The following is a 21,187-nucleotide window of genomic DNA, read 5'->3' on the forward strand; positions in this document are numbered from 1 at the left end:
AGACCCGGGCGAGGCAGGGCAGGACCGAGCCGTGCCGTGCCGGGCGGGGCAGGGCAGGCAGCGGGGGCGGCGCGGAGCCCGGCCCGGCCCCGGCGGGGCGGGGGCAGGGGACGGCCGTGGGGCCGGCCCGCCCTGCCGTGCCCTGCCCGGCTCTCCGGCGGCGCCGATGGGGCTGCGGGCCTGGCTGCGATCGCTCGGCTGCTGCGGCTGCTGCGGCGGGGAGGCGGCGGCGCCCGAGAAGGAGCCCCTGATCAGGTGAGACCCTGCTCAGGTGAGACCTGGCCCGGGATGCGCCCACCCAGAGCCTTCCCCCCGCTGTCCCCTGCCCGCTCCCCGCGCTGTCACCGCCGCTGGAGCGGGGCTCCATCCCCTGCCAGAGCCATCGCGGCTCCGGAGGGATCTTCCCCGGCGGGATGGAGCCGCTGCCCGCTCTCTTTCCGCCCCGGGTTCTGCCACAGGGGCTGGACTCCTTCTGACAGCAGGAGCCCTGCCCTGCGCATCCCCTCGGGGTTCCCCGGCCCTAGGGACGGTCCAGCGCTTGTCTTTCCACGGTGGGATTTCAATGGAGGAGCTGAGGCACTGAACAAAAAGGGGACGCTGCATCCTTGACAAAGGCCAGGTCCCACTGCCGGCAGCTCTGGGTTGTGCAGAGCTCTGTTCGCAGGCTGGGCTCACAGAATTGCAGAATGGACTGGGATGGAAGGGGCATTCAAGCTCATCCAGTTCCACCCCCTGCCATGGGCAGGGACACCTTTCACTATCCCAGGCTGTCCAGCCTGGCCTGGAACACCTCCAGGGATGGGGCAGCCACAGCTTCTGTGGGCAGCCTGTGCCAGGGCATGACCGCCTTCACAGGGAACAATTTCTTTCCTAGCACCTAATCTAAATCTCTCCTCGTTTAGTTTAAGCCCATTCCCCCTTGTCCTATCACTATCTGCCCTGGTAAAAAGTCACTCTCCCCTTTAGGCACTGGAGCATTCCCTTTTCCAGGTGACCACCCGCAGCTCTCCAGCCCGGCTCCATTCAGGGATGCCGGGGAGGAGATGGATGCTCAGCGGAGCCGGCTCTGAGGAGGGGCTGCGTTTGCTGATCTCCGGGGAGCAGCTCCTGCTCTGCTGCTCTCGGTGCACAGAGCGTGAGGTTGGGGCTGTTGTATGAACAGATCCTCCCTGACCCGTGGAAAAGAGCTGTGCAAGCACTTAAAGAGGCTTTGCATTTTGCGGCGACTCTTCCTCCTTCCCCGATGCCAGGCGCTGTCCTGGCACCGCAGAGGGTGTGCCAGCCCCGGGATGGCGCCGAGGCCGTGCCCTCCCTGTGCCAGGGTGGGACAGACGCGTTCGGGGAGCAGGGAGGGACGCTCCCTGCATCGGTAACAGCAGAGCTGGGCACACACGGCTTCAAACGCCCTGATTTTGCGCTGGTAAAGCAGCTACCTAAATAATGACCGGCTAATCCCAAGCATGGGGCCTCGGGCCAGGAAATTGGCATTAACCTCCCGGGAGCCGGGCACACGTGCGGAGAGGCTCCCGCTGCTGTCCCGTGTCCCTCCCCTGGCACCTGGCTTTAGTAACGGGCTGGCGATCCAATTAATGCTGGCCCAAGGAGGAAAGGCTCTGTAAATTCTGGGAATTGGAAAGGCACCTGCTCTTATACATGTGTGCCAGCATAATTAATCTAACAGCCTAATTGCTGTCCCTAACAGCATAATTGCTTGCCCCTTCTTGGGGCTGTGGGGTCTTATTTCATAGTGGGGCTCTTGCAATAGCTTGCTGGATTTGTTTTTACTGCAGTGCTGTTTAAAGTGAACAAATTGCTTGAGATTTCAGCTCTTTTAACTGAGTTTTAGGTTTGGAAGCTGCTGTTGCAAAACATCCAGGCTGCTTGGTTGGCTCTTGATGTGTGAAGGCAGGGTCTGGCTTGGATGGTGCACTCAGGATGAAAATCAACTAAACTTTTGGGCTCCAAATGCTAAAATTTAATGTGAACTGAAAGCCCCCTGGAGCAGCAATGATGAAGCACTGGTTCTCACCATTTTCTGGATAAAATCCACAGTATGAAATGCTCCCTCTCCCCTCTAGTCCCACAGAAACTCCTTAACCTGCACAGCCACTGCTGTCCACGTGCTTCTTTTCTCCCTCCCATTTTTTCCTTTGCAATGTTGCTTGCAAGAGTTGTTGGCAGAGCTCTCCGTGCTGGTATGGATTGGCTGACTCCTGGGCACTGCCACATGCCTTACAGGATGCTCCATGCTGTGATTTGGAAATGGGAATGTGCTGGGAAGGGCCCTTCGAGCTGTGAGGGAGGGAGTGGCTTAGAAAAGCTCAGGTGTGGCAGTGTTATTGCTAAATGCTGGTGTTTTAAGTAATTCAAATGTTAAGCATACTTACAGGGGTAAATGCCTGAGTGGGAAGAAGCTCAGCATGGGAGTGAACTCCTGCTGATGGCACAGCGGGCTCCTGAGGGCTCCCTCCCTATCTGCTCCACCATTGAAAAATGGCTGTGCCCCTCCACACCCTCCAAGTTACCTTTGTTTGCTTGTCTTTAATGAGAGATTAAAAGAGATTATCTTTCCCTTATTATTACCTGTTGCTCAGGTTTTTGGTTTGTTGAAAGTCTAATTAACCTTCCTACTGGAATGGTGATGGGAATTAGTTTTTTTCCTATTTCATCTATGTGCTGGAGCTCCTCTTAGCCTCCTTTTGTGGCTTGGTGCCATGGCACCCACAGTGTTACCTGAAGTTTCTCTGGATTGGTTTCTTGGGAAAGGAATGGGGTTTGGGTAGCAAACAAAATAAACAGTGGGTTGTTCTGACAAGAAGTGAGCAGGGATTGCCAGAGGGTGATAAGGCCAAAAATAGTTCTCCACTTGTATTGTTCTGCTGGACATCTTGCTTAGACACTTTATGGAAATCCCCTGCTAAAGGTTCTCTTGGCAGAAGTGTTCTTGTTAAAAAATTACACATCCCCAGAGCAACATAAAGCCATAAAACACAGAACTGCCCCAGTGCAGAGAAAAGCTCACCAGCTCTGTGAGGACAGCCTTCCCAGAAGATGATGCTCAGCTTTGCTAAGCAAATAAAGCCTGAAGTTCATTAGAAGGCTGAGGACATTCCCATTGCCAAAGTAGATGGGGCTGAATATCCTTTCCATGCCTTGTCTGTTGTTGCACAGCTCAGCACATCACTGCAGCTCTGGGGGGGAGCTGCTGGGTGGGGGCACCTGTGGGCACTGCGTGGGTTGATTTGAACCATGGTTTGCCTGCTCAGGATGGAAAAAAAAGGAAAACAGAAAAAAAGGAAAAAACCTCTGTCCTTCCATTCCCCCTCCTCTCTGGGAGAGGGGAGGGCACAGCAGTGGGCACTGGGAGGGCAGCAGGGGCCAGCCCGGTGCTGAGCTGCCTGGCCCTGAGTCCCTGCAGTGACAACAACCCCGTGTGTCCCTGCAGTGACAACAACCCCTAGGTGACCCTGCAGTGACAACAACCCCTGTGTGTCCCTGCAGTAACACAACCCCTAGGTGACCCTGCAGTGACAACAACCCCTGGGTGTCCCTGCAGTAACAACAACCCCTACGCCTCGTTCGGGGCCACGCTGGCGCGGGATGAGGAGCAGAACCTGTGGAGCACCCCCCACGACGTGACCCACACCGAGGCCGACGACGACCGCGTGCTCTACAACATGATCGTGGTCAGGAACCAGCTGGACAAGGACTCGGAGGTGAGGGCTGGGCTGGGTGTGGTGAATCACAGAATCACAGGAGGCTTTGGCATGGAGGTGACCTTAAAGCTCATCCAGTGCCACCCCCTGCTGTGGGCAGGGACACCTTCCACTGTTGTATTTGCTGGGAATGTCCTGATGAAGGCAGGAGTGATGCATCTGACTCCATGTTCTCAGAAGGCTAAGTTATTACTTTATAATACTATATTATAAAGTAATAAATACTAACTATACTAAAGAATACAGAAAGGACACTTACTCAATGCTAAAAAGATAATAATGAAAACTCCTGACTCTTTCCAGAGTCTGACACAGCTTGGCCCTGATTGGCCAAAGAGTTAAAACAACTCCCAGCAGAATCCAATGGAACAATCACCTGTAGGTAAACAATCTCCAAACACATTCCACATGAGCACAGCACAGGAGAAGCAAATGAGTTAAGAATTGTTTTCCTGTTCTCTGAGGCTTCTCAGCATCCCAGGAGAAAAATCCTGGGTGAAGGGATTTTTCAGAGAATGTGAATGCTACATTCCACTGTCTCAGGTTCCTCCTGGTCCAACCTGGCCTTGGACACTTGCAAGGATGTGTCAGCCACAGCTTCTCTGGGCACCCTGTGCCCACCACCTTCCCTCAGCACCCTCTCAAAAAGGATATTTTTCCTAATATCCTGTCTAAACCTCCCCAGGCTGCGGGTTTGGTTGGATGTTTCCCTGGTTTGTCCTTCCCCTGGGTGCACCCTGGGGCTCCACTGTGCTGTGGGGCCGTGTCGGGTTCAGTCTGCTCCAAAGGGATACATGGCAATTATCGGGGAGCAGGCAACTGGCACGGCTCTAGTGGGAAGGGAGAAGTCATAGCTGTTACATAAAGGCTGTTGTGCAGCCCTGATTTCCTTTGCTAAGGCACTCAGTGCAAAGGAGATTGCAGTGGCCTGATTAGGAGCAGGCTGGAGCAAACAGTGACACATTTTTCCCCTCTCTGATTGCTTTCATGATGCCAGAATGTTTGCAGGGAAACCTGGAGGCTTCATGTTTAACTTCAACGTGATCCTGCTTCATCTGAGCAGAGTCTGCAGGAGTGTAACTGTTTCTCTCTGTAAACCAAAAGCCAGCTCAGCTTTACAAGGAGCCTTAAAACCCCAGAGAAATCAAAATTACAAGTTTTAATTAGCGAAAAGAGGTAATTAAATGCTTCTATACAGTTGGCCAGAATCCCCACTTAAGGGGTTGTTTTTTGGTGAGTTTGATTTAATGTGGTGTTTACAATGGATGGTTTTGTAACAACATTTTCATGGTTGCATGTGACCTTTAAGGCTCAAACTGGAGATCTCTTCCCTCCCCACTGCTGCTCTCTCTACCTTGAGTTGCTTGCCTGAGAGAAGCCAGGCAGCTTCCTTCACCCAAAAGTGGAAACAAGGACAGCTCCCTTTAGGGGCTGCACTGGTGCACAGCAGTGTTGTGTGTCACCCTTGTTCAGGAGGCAGGGAAGAGCATCAGCTATGGCTGAGCAGGAAAGTGCTCCTGCCCCTGCATCTCCTAAACCCAGTGGGCCTGCCTGCCCTAAATCCTGCCCTAAATCCTGCCCACAGTGTATCTGTAGGGTTTTTAGCAGCTCTGAGCAGTCCCTGTGGAAAAAGAAAGCCCAAAATTCACAGGGCTTCCTCTCCATAGCAAGGCAGGATCACATACTCTGCTTTTTCATGCAGTGCAATCAATAAAAAGCCTGGGGGGCACAACATCAGGACAACAGTGAGGAAGGTTTTGAGGAAAGCTAACACACTTTACACTTGCTTTGAGTGTGGCCCTGTGCCCTTTGCAGCCCAGGATTGGCAGCAGCTCTGCTGGTCCCCTCTTACAGCTGGGAGACTGAGGCACACAGGGAAGCCCAGCAGGCTCCTGCTGGGTGGCAGGACAGGGAGGGGCTGGGACAGCAAAGCCAGCATTCCTGCTCTTGGCCCCTGGTGCCAGAATCTCTCCTTACTCCAGAAGCATTATAAAACTAGGCCAGATTGCAGTGCCCTCCCCTCCTAATGAGACTTCAGCTCAGAGAGAGAAGAAAGTCTGATTGCAGAACAACACTGGGCTGCAAAAGCCAGCATCTGCTTGGGGGCTGCTCTGCCCCCAGAATCCCCAGGGAGAGCCTGTGGATGCTGCAGGAGTGAAGATGGAGGAACAGTTTCTTTGTGTGGTACACAAGTGTTACAAAACCACAGGTACTTCCTGTGGTTAAAACTGCCTGAAAGGAGAACTTGCTGCATTTCTACTCCTTCATTTAACAAAGAAATTGTGGTGTGCAGTGCACTCACTGTGTGCTTTGCCATTCCCCACCTGTATCTCAGGGATTTCCCAGCACAGGTCTTTGGAATGATCCCAAAAGAGCAGGCTGCTGTCCATCATGGGTTCCTGATCTGCATGGTCCCATCCTGGCAGTGCTGGTGCCCTCCCTTGGGGTCAGTTCTTTGCCCCCACCATGGGGCAGGACCCACACATGATCCATGTGGAGCTGTGTCTTCCTGTAGCCCAAGCTCAGTGTGTCCTTAGCTTGCACAGGGAAAACCAGGAAAGCCATTGCTGAGGGGTTGGCTCAAGCAGATGCAGCCTTTGAGGATCAGAGCTGCCATCACAGCTTTTGAATTCCAGGATCATGTTTCAAATATGGGAAAAATGGGAGGTTTTTTCCCTACTCTGGCTCTGCAGCTTCATGGAGCCTGTTGTAGGGTAAAATACATCTGATACCTGGTGGTGAAATGAGCAGCAGGGGCTGCACTGGGGCTGTTGCTGGGCTAATGAGTGTGAGATGCACAGAGTCCCCTCCATGAGGTCCCCTCTGGGAGGGCCCTGGTTTCTCCATGGCCTCTGCTGGGGTGTGTGGAGTTACCCAGCTGTGGGCAGGGAGCTGTGCACCGGTCCTGGCTTCAGAGAAAGAGCCAGGGCAGCTGTGCCACAGCTCTGGGAACAGAAACTAAAGGGGCATTTCACATGGTGACTGAGGAAAACCCCCTGCTCTCATGGCTTGCTGCAAATGCAGTGTTTCTCTCTTCTCTTGGCTTATTCCCTAGGGAAAGGTGGAATCATAAACCCCATAGCAAAGGCAATTCCTCAGCCTGCATCCCTGCCAGGGGCCTGGCTGGCAGAGCAACACTGGCATGACCCCCCTGAAAAGCCCATTAATGAGCTGGCAAGGCCTATTTTTCTTTCTCCTCCTGCTCTGCTACAGGATTATTCTTTTCTAAACACAGAGATCACAGAGAAGGTCACAGAGAAGGTCAGAATTGTCACCAGCTGTTACTGGGGCACAGAGAGGTGATGGGATTTATCCAGGGCTGGGGATGCTGGCTGGGGAGCCCAAACCCAACCCTCTTAATGTCTGCATGCCTCTCTTAAATTGAATCCAATTTAAGCTTCTTCTGAGATGTCAGTCTGTAGTTTATATTTGTGTTTTATATTTGTTCAGCTGCTTCCAGTGGAGCCAGAGCAGGAGCATCCCTGGTACCTGCCTGCACTGATATTCTGCAGTCTTTCCCTGAAAACTCTGTTTTGACCTCATTTCTAAAATAGCTCTTGAACAGAGTGGTGACCTCAATTGCTTTTAAGAGAATAAAGGCAATGGATTTGGTAGAGGATTGTTCTGGCAGCATGAAGAAAGCTCCCTAGTAATTAGGAAACTTTCATATGATCAGGGATGAGAAGCTGGACACTGTTGCCTGTTCTCTTGGCACATTTTTTCCCAGAGCTCTGAGTTATGTACCAGCCTGGCTTATTCCATGTCATTTGGCATTTGCAGCTTTAGTGTTTCACACTAGAGAGTCTGGGGAGGTTTTCCAGATAAATATGTGAAGGGCTGAGCATGTAGAAAAGGGAGGCAGCGGGGTTTCCCTCCTGCTCCTGGGATATTCTTGACTCACACACTCAGGGCTTTCTCAAGCCCCCACTGGTATCTGTTGTGCCTTCCTCTGTAGGTTTAAAGGGCAAAACTGGCTGCAAAAAACCAGAACTGGGAACTGCAACCTGCTTTGGTCTCCTGTGGTTAACTCAGATTTTGGCAAAAGAGTTAAAAGCATTTAAGAGTTAAAGGATTGCTTTGGAGTGCATGGCTGGGATGTCCCAGACACACCCCACGTTTGTGTGTCAGTTCCCCCTGTGCTTTCAAGCCTCCTCCCTTGTCACTATAGGACACCAAAGAACACAAGCACACACTGCTGCTCTCAAGGTGAAGAAGAAAAGGGAAGTTGATTTTCTGACTCCAACATTTATAGTTTTCCAAAAGTAACAGGGGATTGGAGGGTGACAGTGCCACCTCTCCAATGACACTGGACAAACCAGCAGTCTATCAAATTTCTCCTCCATAAAAGAATGCAAAACAGTGAGTTATTTACAGAAAGTGTGTGAGAAAGTTCGCTACAAGAATGTCAACATCAGAAGGCTTAGAAAATCTTAAAAAAACAGGGTGACACTCCCTGGCCCAGGAGTTCGTGACTGCCCAAGAAGGTCGAGGGAGAGGGGATTGGTGTGGAGCCTCTGCCCTGAGCAGCCCCATGATGCCACCAGCCCTGGGGACTCATGGGATCCCTTCCCAAAGCCTCTGATCTCACCCTTCCCTGTGCACAGGCAGGGCAAGCTTTGCTCTGCCTGTGCTGTGCAGCTCGAGGGAGATGCTTTTTAGAATAATTTTGGGTGTGGAGAGATGCTCTTGAGTTGATTCTCTCATTAAAGGCACACAGAGCACAGCCCATGGCAGTTCAGGTGTCTCTGCTGGAAGGAATTGCCTGGGAAGATCCAGTGGTTTCTGAGACTGATGGAGAGCAGGGCATGAGTCCCTTTGAGAGCTCAGCCCAATCTCATCCTGATAATCTCTGCTTCTCTGGGTGTTTTTCCATGGCTGGGAGCATCCTCCTCCCAGCTTTCTCTACAGAAAGATAAACAGATGCAGCTTCATGCTCAGGCAAAATAAATCCCACCAGAACAAAAGGTCCCACCCAGCACCACAGTTAAGCATCATTTTGTGATTTAAGCATCAAAATAATTCCTTTGCACACTCCCCAGACTATCCATCAACAGGGCACTGTCAGAGCTCCCCTGGGACTGAACATTCACCATATCACTTCCATAACAGAGCTCAGACACTGTGATGTACAAGAAAGCCATAACCTAGATTCCCTTAAAACAAAAACAGACAAGGGAAAGCACGCTGCTGTTAATCCAGAGAAAATCAGGAGCAGCTTCCCTGCATGCTAAGCACTGCTCTCCATGCTGAGAGAGGAGTCTGGCTCCTACCACAGGGTAAATCCCCACAGCCCTGAAGCTGCTGCTCGGTACCAGGAGGCCACATTTTGTGAGAGGAGCATCTTTCCCAGTGGCCCAGGTCCCTAATTCCACAGTGTGAAGCAGGCCTGGGATCCCAGTGGCTGTCTGGAGGGGTTGTCTGCACTAGAGGCCTTGTTTCTCTCTGTGGGAGGGCACAGACACACAGCTACTCCCCACCAGCATGCCCAGACTGGCTCCCTCTCCTTTCTGCCTGAGCCAGGAGGTCACGAGAGGGCTGAGACGTTTCCAAGGAGCCCCTGCCAGCAGGGACCAAGGCATCGTGCAGCTTTTCAGCCTCTTTCTAAAAGCTCTCCAGTTTTCAATACCCTTCCCACAAAGCTTGAACATAATAACCCCCCTCTTTTCTTTTCCACCCAGAGCAGCTCAGTTCCCAGCTCTGAGCTGGGAGAGGAGAATCCTGCCCCTGCCTCATTCCTCTGGTCTGGTGCCTTGTGTTGGCAGCCAGGTGCTCTCCTGTGCAAACAGCAAAGCTGGTCTCAAGTGCCACTCCAGGAGAGAGGGAAATGTGCCTCTGGAAGGGGATTTTGTTTTCTGGAAGTGAGTGGCTGTGGCAGAGCTGGTTCCCCTGCTCTCCTGACCTGAAGTCACCACTGCCTTAACCCTGCTAGCTGCTTTTTCCAAAGTGTAATCCCCAGGGCTTCCTGCAGCTCGTGCTGATCAGCAGGAAAACAGGCTTGGCTTTAAATCTCTGCTGTCGTGGCATGGCAGCCACAATCAGGGAAAAAACACAAAGGAATCTTCAAATCTTTATGGAATCAAGTCAGCATTTTGACCAAGTACCAGAAAACAGTGGGATTTCTAACATATGGCTGACCTCTGTGGGTGTTGTTTTTTTGCTGTGAACCCAGCATGGCCTGTAGGAAAATCTCAGGGTGACAGCAGAGATTAACACCTGTTTATTCTTCAGGAGCCCATCTAGGTAATCCCCTGCTGAGAAATGAGATTAATTAAGGTTGTTACTGGAAGGAAGTTAGCAGGTAATGTTGTCACCCTGTTGTTGGGCTGCTTCTAAAAATGCACCCTTTGCAGGGTGTGCATTGATTAAACTCGGCTAGGAAGAGCTGGGAAAAGTGCTCCTGGTTTTCTTGCATTTCCACAGGAATGCATGCCTATGGAATCATGGAATCATTTAGGTTGGAAAAGTCATCTGAGATCATTGAGTCCAGCCATTAAGCCAGCACTGCCAAGCCCACTGCCAATGAAACTTGTGTAGTTGTGTTTAAATGTGCTGGTGACTTTATTAAATGACCCCAAACCCATTGTCCAGTTCTAAAGCTGGAGTTCCAGTGCAATATTTCAGCAGTGCAGTGAAGTGAGGCATTAACTGCAGCACCTGGCAGCCACTCAGGGTTATCAGATCAGATGGCTCCAGTTCAGCCCTCATCCATTCCTGTGCACCTCTTTCAAAAGAGGATATCCTGATCTTTTAAAAAAGTCTGGTTTTCTTGTTTTCTAGTGCTTTTGAACACCTGCCTGCTCCAGTTCATGCCACACAGGGCTCCATGTCTGACTGAGGAGCAGTTGTCAGCAATACCTGAGCTAAATTCTGTAATTCCAGGGAAACTGAAAGCAGTTTGGAACAGAGAAGACACAGAAATGCTGAGCCAAGTATCAAGTTAAAAATTCTGTGTTGGTCAGGGTAATTTCTTCTAGGGGCAGCAGCAGCCTGGTCACTGACCTCCACAGCCACCACCCCACAGCTTAGTGCCTACACCAACTGTGCACCTCTGGCTCCCTTCCTCAGAGCTGAAATTCCTTGGAAAGCAGCAGATTCCAATGACTGAGTGTCTCTCACCCCTTTTCTTTGCAGGAGTGGCAGAAGCTCAACTATGACATTTATACTTTACGGCAGACCCGGAAAGAAGTGAGGAGCAGGTGGAAACACATTTTGGAGGATTTAGGTAAGCTGGAGGCCAAAGGGATGTAATTCCAGTGGTACTGAATGTGAGATCCCACCATGGCTGAGGATGGGAACAGCTCCACAAAATCAAGCTGGAGAGGAGGGAAGTAAAAGGAGGTTGCTGAGCGATGCCCTCAGGTGTCCCATGTGGTACCTGAGGCTCCCCAGGGCTCAGGCACAGCTGGGAGGGGACAGGGACACCGTGTCTGCAGGCACATCAAAAGCCCATGAGCCATGATCACCTTCCAAGCCCATAATAACATGCACAGTCATCCATTTCAAGCTTCCTTGTGGAAACCTTGCAGTGGGAGTTCACCCTGGGTTTTTCCAAACAAGATAAGCAGGAAGGAATGAATATTCCTTTCAGATGGGAACACAGATACATCTATTTCGTTTCCTTAGCCAATGGCAGCTGATCAGAGCTAAGCCTCTCACCTCATGTGCTCCCAAGTGGGTTGAAATATTCTTTCACCAAGTGGAATTGCTCCACAGGAACCCTCCTCCTGCTGTTTCCAAGTGCTGGTGGTGGGTGTGACTTTGGACTTTCCCAATTCCCTGGCACACAGCATGTGACACTCAGGATGTGCCAGCACAGCAGCTGGGTGACTTCCATCATGCTCTGGAGGTGGGTGGTGGCTGCTGAGAGGAGGATGAGTGAATCTATTCTAGGATACCCTCAATGGGAGCCAGAGATGGGTATCTCAGCCACTCCTGCCCTACCTGCTATTCTGGCATTTGGGTGGGAGGAACGTCATAAATCCATAACCAGCTGTCAACCCTCATCTCCACCCAGCTGCTCACAGCAGGCCAGGCTTGGGAGGGATCACTTGGCATCCTTCCATCTCTCACTGCAGGCTGACAGAGGCTCTCCCACATCCCTCTCACATCCACAGTGGCTCTGGAGATGTTCTGCAAAGGCTGGGGAAGCTCAAGGCCAGGGATCATTTGGCATTAGTGAAGCTAAATGAGTAATCAGATGTGAAACCTGCTATCTTCTGTTATCTAGGCCTCTGCTTTAAGCATAAGCCCACCACTCTCACCCCATAACTGTTTTCATATGAGATGCATCACCACCAGCCCTCTGGAGCTGAACAAAGAGTTAATGGGAGCCATTGCATTTCAAGACCCCTGCACTCACTCTCCTCCAGCTTTCCTCCCCTGGATCCCTTTCCTGTAATTGATGCTGACTGCTACAGGAACAATTAACCTGGTGTTCATCACTGCCACAGGTTTTATCCCTGTTACCTGGTTTAGGGATTCCCCAGCAGCCCTGAAAGCTCTGGTAGCATCAGGAGCATGGAAGAGCTGAATCAGCACCCTGGGTTGTGCATGTTCACACAGCTTTTCACAGGAAAACCAGCAATGAACTCGCTGTGCCTACTTTTGTGATTTATTTTCCCTACCAGCGAGTTTATACCTGTCCCACAGCCTGCCTGAGGGGGTGCTGGTTTGTTTTAGGAAGTAGGGATGCAGCTGCCCGGGGTGGAGGGGGAATAAGGAACCTTCCAAGAGCCTGGAGGGCTCAGGGATGACCCTGCTCTCATGTTTAATGACTTGTTTCTGTAACATCTCTTTCCCAGGTTTCCAGAAGGAAGCAGATTCCCTCTTGTCAGTGACCAAACTCAGCATCATCAGCGACTCTCAGAACATGAGCAAAGCCCGGGACATCTTGTTAAAGCTCTCGGAGGAGACCAACATCTTCCCTACCAGCTGGGAGCTTTCTGAGCGCTACCTCTTCGTGGTGGTGAGTTCTTTGAGTACTGCTGAGGGAGCTGGGGTTGTTTAGCCTGGAGTAAAGGAGACTCAGGGGTGACCTGATCACTCTCTACAGCTCCCTGAAAGGTGCCTGTGCTCAGGTGGGGTTGGGCTCTTTCTCCAGGAACTGACAGAACCAGAGGACACAGTCTCAAGCTGCACCAAGGGAAATACAGGTTGCATATCAGGAAAAAGTTTTTTACAGAAAGAGTGATAAAGTTCTGGAATGGCTGCCCAGGGAGGTGGTGGAGTCACCATCCCTGGATGTGTTTAACAAAGCCTGGATGTGGCACTGGGTGCCAGGCTTTGGTTGAGGTGTTGGGGCTGGGTTGGACTCAATGATCTTGATGGTCTCTTCCAAACCAGTGATTCTGTGATTCTGTGAAAAGATGAGACCTAATGCCTGAGAGCAGCTGAGGAGGGAGGGCTGAGACAGAGTGGAAATTTTCCAGAGTAGAAATTCATTTTGATTTAGGTGAAATGTACATCTTTGAATTAAGTCTGTAGCTTGCAAACACCGCTGTTTGGTCTGACTGCCTGTTCTCTTAAAAAACCTATGCTTGAAGAAACTGCTTCAGCCAAAGGACAGAGATAATGAAGGCCCCCTTGAACTCTGAACAAACAGAGAGGATGCTGCAGGAAACAGGGCAGGATGACCCAGAGTTCTTTCTGTACTTTCTGATTTAAAAAAACCCTAGCTGCAAGTATATGCAAAATCAGTAAAATGAATATTTATGAGCCTGTTGCAAAATGCCATGCATATGGATTAGGAAGGGAGATAAAAAGAGATCTGGAGTTCCCAGAGGTACACATGTCCTTTTGAGGGCAGCGATCCCCACACGTGTCCAGTGCTGGAATAAACATACAGCTTTACAACTTCCACAAAAGTTGTGGGGTTTGTTTTCTTTTCTGCAATTCAGGGCCCCAGGAAGGGACATGCCTGGAACGCCCCAGAGTGACCACAATCCCCCTTTGTGAAAAACGCCAATCACTTGTTTTTAAAATTTTAAAAATGTAATAGTATGTAATGGTTGTTGTAGCCATGATATTTTCTGAAAAATCCCTTTACCAGGATTTTTCTCCTGAGAAGCTGAGAGGCCTCAGGAGCAAAATGTAAACAATGATTATCTGCTGCTGTGGAATGCAACAGGTGCATCTGTGATTGGTCTCATGTGGTTGTTTCTAATTAGTGGCCAATCACAGTCCAGCTGTCTCAGACTGTCTGGTCAGTCACAAGATTTTATTATCATTCCTTTCTTTTTCCTTTCCTTTCAAGTCTTCTGATGAAATCCTTTCTTCTATTCTTTTAGTATAGTTTTAATATTATATATATATATATCATAAAATAATAAATCAGCCTTCTGAAACATGGAGTCAGCGTTCTCGTCTCTTCCCATGTTGGGGCTGCCTGCAAACAGCCACAGGTTATAAAAATTGTGATACAATTAGAGTAATAATAATTCGGACAATTTGAATTAGGACAATATGAGACAATAGAAACAAAGAGTTACAGATGTCCGGGTACCTTTTTTGGAGCAGCATAAGCCCAAAAAAGGACCCACATTAACAGAGGATTAACCCTTAAAAGCAACAGCCTGTTGCATATTCATACACCTCATACATGATGCATAAATTCCATTCAAACACAGGATTCTGTCTGGTCAGTGTCAACTTCTCCCTCTGAATCCTAACAGTGCCTTTGAGGCGGGAAGAAGTTCATTTCTTCTGATAAGAAGGCAATAAATTCTCTTTCTCTGAAAGATTTAGGTGTTCTGTGGCTGCTGAGTCCTCTTTTTAAAAAGTATCCTACATCGCACAGTTTCTATTCTAACATTTTTTTATAACCTAAAACTATATTTAACACACTACTTAAGAGAATTAATACAGCATCACTTCCTAACACAAGACACATAATATTCATTTGAGTATTTGCAAAAAGCCAATCCTAAAATAGGCATTTTCCACACCCTTGTTTGGCAGGACCGCCTCATCGCCCTGGACGCCGCGGATGAGTTCTTCAAGATGGCCAGCGCGGTGTACCCCAAGCGGCCCGGCGGGGACCGGCTGGACGAGGGACCCCGGGCCCTGCAGAGCGTCCCCACGGTGCCCTGAGGGACCTGCCCTGGCGGTGTGACACGGCCAGCGCTCCTGGGCAGGCTGCTGTGCCCGGGGCCAGCAGGACAGAGCCCTCCTGGTGGCCCTGTGGAGAAGAGAGTGGGCAGAGCAGGGCGAGCTGTGCCCAGCAGGAGCGCACACGGAAAGGGACGCTGGCACCACCGGGCTCCCAGGCACAAGGGAGCGACAACTGGGACACCACTGGCCAGTAGTGTATGAAATAGGCACAGGGAGGATCTGCCATGCAAGGCATTGCTGCCAGTGCCTCTAGTTCCAAGGGCTGTGAGGAAATGCACCTTTCCACCTGGATGGTACCTGCCACTGTCCCCTCCCTCGAGCTCCCAGCCAGGAAAAACACCTCTGTGTCTACAGCTCTCTGTGACTCTGTGCACTGGTCCTCATCCTCACCCCAGCCCTCCAGGCAGGTCCCAGGGGATTGGGAAAGAGGCAGGAGCTGTGCCAGGACAGGATTTAATTCCAGGCAGCAAAGCCTTGGAGCAGTGTCACAGTTGGGTGCCCCATCCTCAGTGGTTGAGGGATGTTTTGACATCTTAAAAGAAGGTAGAGTTTAGGAAGGTGCCAAGTTCAGAGCTGCTGAGAATTTGGCTCCTGGAACATTGGTTGCCCAGCATCTCAACCTATTTTGAAAAGTTTTAGTCTTAATTGCCTAAAAAAACCCCAGCACAAAGCTGCATGTACTGGTAATATAAAAATCCTCATTACCAGCAGGGATGGTATAATGAACATCCTTTTTATCTCGGGGTTTTGTCTGATAATGAGCAATAATTTTTAAAATACTGGATTTGATAATTTAAAAACAAGTGGAAGTTCTTCACTGATGAACACACATGCTGCTAATTGGCCAGTTGAAAATGCTGGTAACACAGGGCCTCCCAAAGTAGCAAACCAGAGCTTTTATTTGTTTATACCTACAGTGTTTGAAAAAAATATATTTATGAGCTGGTTTTGTTTGTCAGTCTTCCTGGGAAATATTTTTGTCAACTTAAAACAGCAGTGAAAGCTGAGTTTAATAAAGAAAACATTACAAAACCAGCCTTTCTTACTCACTCTGTGAACCTATCCAGGTAACAATGTTTATGTTGACTGCTGATACCAGAAGGGTTGGAATATTTGTAGAGCCTCTGCAGCTTGTTCTCCACACACTTTAAATTGCCTGTTGACTTAGGAGAGTTATGTTTGCCAGCCTAAGACAAAAGTCTTTGTAGGAGATCATGGGGATCAAATTTAATTTCAGTGGGATTTGGCATTAGGTACCCATTTCCTACTGATTTATTTTTTTTCTAGCAGGAGTTCAGCTGCCCTTTGCAAAACCTCCTGTGTTTTTAGAGAAAATAAACTTTGGTGCACGACAAATCCAGGCTGTGATTTGAACAAATTGTCGTGGAACAGAGAGAGATCTGTGCCAAGGTGCCTGACACCGCCCAAAAGTCAGCCCTTGGCACGTTGTCCCTTACAGTGCTACCTGTTATTTAAAGCCACCTGATGAGTTTGGAAACCTCAGAGGCAAGAAGTGAAATCCTTTTAGCTGTGCTGCTTTTTTTGAGCACGGAGGTCAGCGTTCAGCAGTGCCTGTGCAGAGCTGCCCCTCGCTGTCATGGCTCTCAAACCGGTTCTCATGTCACCAAAATGCATTTTGGTGGAACTTAATAGGACAGGCTGCCCAAAAGGGACAATAATCAGTATTTCTAAGTGGGTTTAGTTGCTGAAGTAAGGTCCCAATGCTGGGAAAGCGCTGAGTTTCTGAGTGCAGCCACAAGGAGGAGCTGGAACTTGTTGGATGAGAGCAGAGCCGCTCCTTTCCACACTCGGGGAGGAGTAACCGGCTCAGAACTTCTGTTTATGGACCCATCACAACAGCAACAGAGAAAAACCTGTCAGTCCCAGCACTCAGCTAAAACTGGTCATGGGGTATCCTGAAAATATTGCACAACAGCCTTTGGTGAAGTAGAAGGATGCAGAGCTTTGGAAAATCTGCAACTTGAAAACTGATAGGAACCAGCAGAAATTGTTTCCATATAGATCCAAGCTCAGCTTGTTCATTCTGTCCACCTCCATAGGAAATGTCCTTGCATTCACTCGGGACAGGAGACCAATAAATTGTATTTCAATAAGCAAAATGCAGAGAGCAATTTACCCTTTCTAAATTCCATAGAAAATACCAGGGAGATGCACAATGGTCCTGGAATTCCTGCCCTGACAGAGTAATTCCCTTCTTCACTAGAAGCAATTTGGGATTTGATGCACCACCACCATCCAGGCCTCCAGCTGCCATTCAGATGGGCTTGAGCCCTCACCTGATATTTGGGGAGACGTTTTGAGCATCCTACATGTCCCAGGTGCCACTGGGGAGCCAGACTCTGTTGGATTAAGTGCTTTTCTGACTTAGAGATGGGGTAGCTGACAGGGGTTTTAAAAACTTTTATTCTATTTTCAGTCTCATGAGAAGGGTGAGACAATACAGATGTTATAATTCACACCATCACAATCAGAACCTAACTATTTTTAATTACAGTACATTATAAGTGTTTCTTGGCCTATCAGCTTTAGCCACACCATACTGTAGATGCCTTAAAGCCAATCATCTAAAACTACTCCTCATGAGTCCCACTACAATGCACCTTTCACAGTTCTATTTCTCCAAAGTATCCAGCCTTGTTTGCAAGGCCATCCTTTGAAACTTGTTTTTAGTTCCATTTCTCTCTCAATGTCTGTCCTATCGCATGGCATTTCTAAGTCAGCATTTCTTATCTCAAAGTTTGCATACAGATATGTGAGCCTTCTGTCAGGCTTTGAGAATTCTCTACAAATCCATTTCCCACAGGCATCCTGCATGTCCCAGGTGCCCCTGGGGAAGCCAAACCCTGCCCATGCCCAGGGAATGTTCCAGCAGCTGCCTGGGAAGTGCTGGCTGTAGGAGAGCCCAGCGAACAGCAGATGCCACTGTTCCCTCAGCATGGGAAAAATCCTGTTTACCATGCAGGGGAAATATTCCCAAGCTTTTCTTGCATGCATCAAGTCTCTGGAGCCTGCAAGAACAGGATTTCTGTTAAAGGTTGGGGTTTAGACATTCAGTAATGACACAGGCACTTTCCAGGAGATGGTGCCCAGCCCATCTCTCTTCCAGGGCCTCTGCTCCTGCTTGGAAGTGCCACTTGGCCTGAGGCTGACTACTGCAGGAATTAGCATCTTCACAAAGAACATTTATTTTTCTAAGTAGAGAGTGGGTATGGTATCCCTTCCTTCAATCACGAAAGGAAAAAGACCAAGAATTCTTTCAAATGAGTGATGTGAGAGGGTTTAAAGTACATCTGGGTTTACTTGGCTTTCAGATATTTTTCCTCCTCAATTTGACATTGCATTTAGCTAATATTTCATCAGAAGAGAAAGAAAGAAAAAAGCTACCTTTGTTTTTTTTTTTTTTTCATTTAGAAGCCATGGATATGCTTCACTTGGATTTCTTCTCCTAGAACCACAGGATGGTTTGGTTTAGAAGAGACCTTAAAGATGTTCTACCCCCTGCCATGGGCAGGGACACCTTCCACCATCCCAGGTTGCTCCAAGCCCTGTTCAACTTGACCTGGAACACTTCCAGGGATGGGGCAACCACAGCTTCTCTGGGCAAAATATTTTAACATTTTTGGGTCATGGGGAGCAGCACTGGAGAGTTCCCTTCCTCCAAATTAAAGCTAGGAAGTCAGGATAGTGTAATTAATCGAGACCAGCTAGAAAAAACCACAAAAAACCCCAGTTAACAGATTGTGCATATGCATGTGTGGTTTCTTCTTTGTATTCCAAGTTCTCCTAGGACATATATCCTGAATTCAGCAGGATGAGCAAAAGAAATACTGAAGTGTGGTGGAAATTCAGCTGTGAGATGTAAGCTGGGCAGAAGGTGGCAGTGCAGGTGTTTGGTAAAGGTTGGAGCAGCAGCAGGCACAGGAGATGGGATGCAGTGGCCTGGAAGGGGTCTGGCTTATCCGTTTTACTTGTTAGGGATGTAAATCACAGCCTAAGTTCTGATAAATAATGAGAATGGACACGGGAAAGAAAACTGTCATCTTTTAAATTTCAGCTGTAGGAAAAATTACCATTTCAAACTGCTCAGTTTCAATCATTTCGAACGTTAGAGATTCCAACACTTACACACTCTTCCTGGAGGGAAAGCATGTACTTTTCTGGTCTAATGAGGATCACTAACGTTGAGTGACTGGCCACAAAGAAGCTCTCCAGAAGCATTCCTTTGAAGACAAGCAACCATTTTTGTGTGGGGAGTCCTTGTTCTGCAAGTTGTGGATTATCAAAACCATTTCTTTGCCTTACAAATTGCAGACCTTGAGGACACATCCATCAGGAAGCTGTCCTTGCACAGGGGAGACCATGGAGAAATCTCTTAATAAAACCCTCAGGAAAGACTGGCAGAGCAAAAGCTTGGCTGCTTTGCCTGTCTTGTTTGGTCTGATAAAATGTGCTACAATTCTCTCTGTAAGCCTTGTCCTTAGTCTTGGGGAGAACAGAGGTTTTTCAGGGTGATAATAAATTTAAATGAATATTTTGTTGGACTTAGATTAGGAAAGGGAGGCACCATGGAGGCTGTGGGTGCCCTCCATAGGATCTCAGCAGCATTAGAATAAACAGATTTAGGCAGCCAGAGATATAAATAGATGAGACAGAGATGGAGATGATAGAGATAGATAGAGATGATAGAGAGAGATAGAGATAGAGATAGAGATAGAGATAGAGATAGAGATAGAGATAGATATATAGAGATAGAGATGATAGAGATATAGAGATGACAGAGATGATATAGAGATGAGGAGATAGAGATAGAGATAGAGATAGAGATAGATATATAGAGATAGAGATGATAGAGATATAGAGATGACAGAGATGATATAGAGATAGAGATGAGGAGATGATAGAGATAGAGATAGATAGAGATGAGGGGATAGAGATAGAGATAGAGATAGAGATAGAGATAGAGATAGAGATAGAGATAGAGATAGAGATAGAGATAGAGATAGAGATAGAGATGAGGGGATAGAGATAGATATAGAGATAGAGATAGAGAGATAGAGATGAGGGGATAGAGATAGAGATAGATAGAGATAGAGATAGAGATAGAGATAGAGATAGAGATAGAGATAGAGATAGAAATGATAGAGCCACATGGCTGGATGGGGCTTGGGGCAACCTGGGCCAGTGGGAGGTGTCCCTGCCCCATGGAAGGAGGTGGGCTTAGAGGCCCCTTCCCCCCAAACCATTCTGTGATCTCAAAGCAAAGGCAAGAGGGCAGCAAAGGGAGGCCCAAGAGGCCCAGGCATGGCCCAAGGGAAGGGCAGAGCATTTATTTGGGGTGTGCAGAGGGTACAGCACTGGTGCCAGGATCTGTTGTGATGGTGCAGCATCATCTGGGTAGCAGCAGCAGGAGGAAATGTGTTTGTGCATGCCCCAACAGCCACCAGCAAAACTCCTGCCTGAGGAGAGTCACCAGCACGTCAGAAAGAAGAGAGATTTATGATAGGATGTGTTACCAAAAGCTTCTCCTTCCCAGAGTGGCAGCTTTATATCTGCTAAACTGCTGGGATTCTTTCCACTGGCTTGAGCTGGGTTTGAGTCAGACTTTAGAGACACAAACACCAGAGCAAGTCCAGACACCACTGGAGTCATAAACAAACCTCCTGCCAGCTGCCCATCTACTCTTCTTCTGCATCAAAGTCACAAAAATAACAAATATGGTTCCTGAGAGGACTTTTTACAAGGGATGAGAGGATCTACCTGTACTTCCCTAAAGAACAAAATTAAAGCCCAACCCATTTCTCCCAGCCAAGGGATCATAAGGAAAATTCAGGCTGGAGGAGACCTCAGGAGGTTCTCTCAGCCAACCTCCTCCTTGCTTGAAACCATCTTCTCTCCCCTTTTGAAAATGGCATGAGAAACTTGTATGGAAAACATTGTTGGCATGCACAGTGTTTCATCTCTCCAAAGCAGTACTGGCTGGTACAAAGAGAATAAATTTCTTTTTTTGTTTGAATTAAGAGAAATAGAAGATCTGTGCAACCCATCTGGAGGGCAGGTTTGGACCGGATTAATCCCCTCATGAAACTGCTTTGATACCTGTTACTCAAGTGACCACAGGTAGCTTTAAATGTGCATTTTCCCACTCCTCCATAGGTGAAGGAGCTGGAGGGAGGAGTGTTGGGAGCCTGGAGCCACCCAGGGCAGTTCAGCCAGCCTGGGACATGGCCAGAGGGGTGATGTGGTCAGCAGGGAGCCAGCAGCACCCACAGGGTCAGGGTGAGCCTGCTGGGGATGAAGGGGGAGGAAGGGAAGGGCTGGGTGTTATCTCAGTGATTGGGAGC

At 48.8% G+C, this 21,187-nt stretch overlaps 1 protein-coding gene across 1 annotated transcript; it reads left to right on the top strand.

Annotated features, from left to right (window-relative positions):
- Positions 1–150: 150 nt before the first annotated feature.
- Positions 151–15,860, top strand: MREG (melanoregulin). Its single transcript, XM_036386744.2, has 5 exons — positions 151–255; positions 3,557–3,716; positions 10,848–10,938; positions 12,518–12,681; positions 14,673–15,860. Exons 1-5 carry the CDS (start codon positions 167–169, stop codon positions 14,802–14,804), a joined length of 636 nt encoding a protein of 211 aa, XP_036242637.1. The 5' UTR covers positions 151–166; the 3' UTR covers positions 14,805–15,860.
- Positions 15,861–21,187: the final 5,327 nt, after the last annotated feature.

Source organism: Molothrus ater, chromosome 7 (genome assembly GCF_012460135.2).
Source record: "Molothrus ater isolate BHLD 08-10-18 breed brown headed cowbird chromosome 7, BPBGC_Mater_1.1, whole genome shotgun sequence".
Classification (NCBI taxonomy): domain Eukaryota; kingdom Metazoa; phylum Chordata; class Aves; order Passeriformes; family Icteridae; genus Molothrus; species Molothrus ater.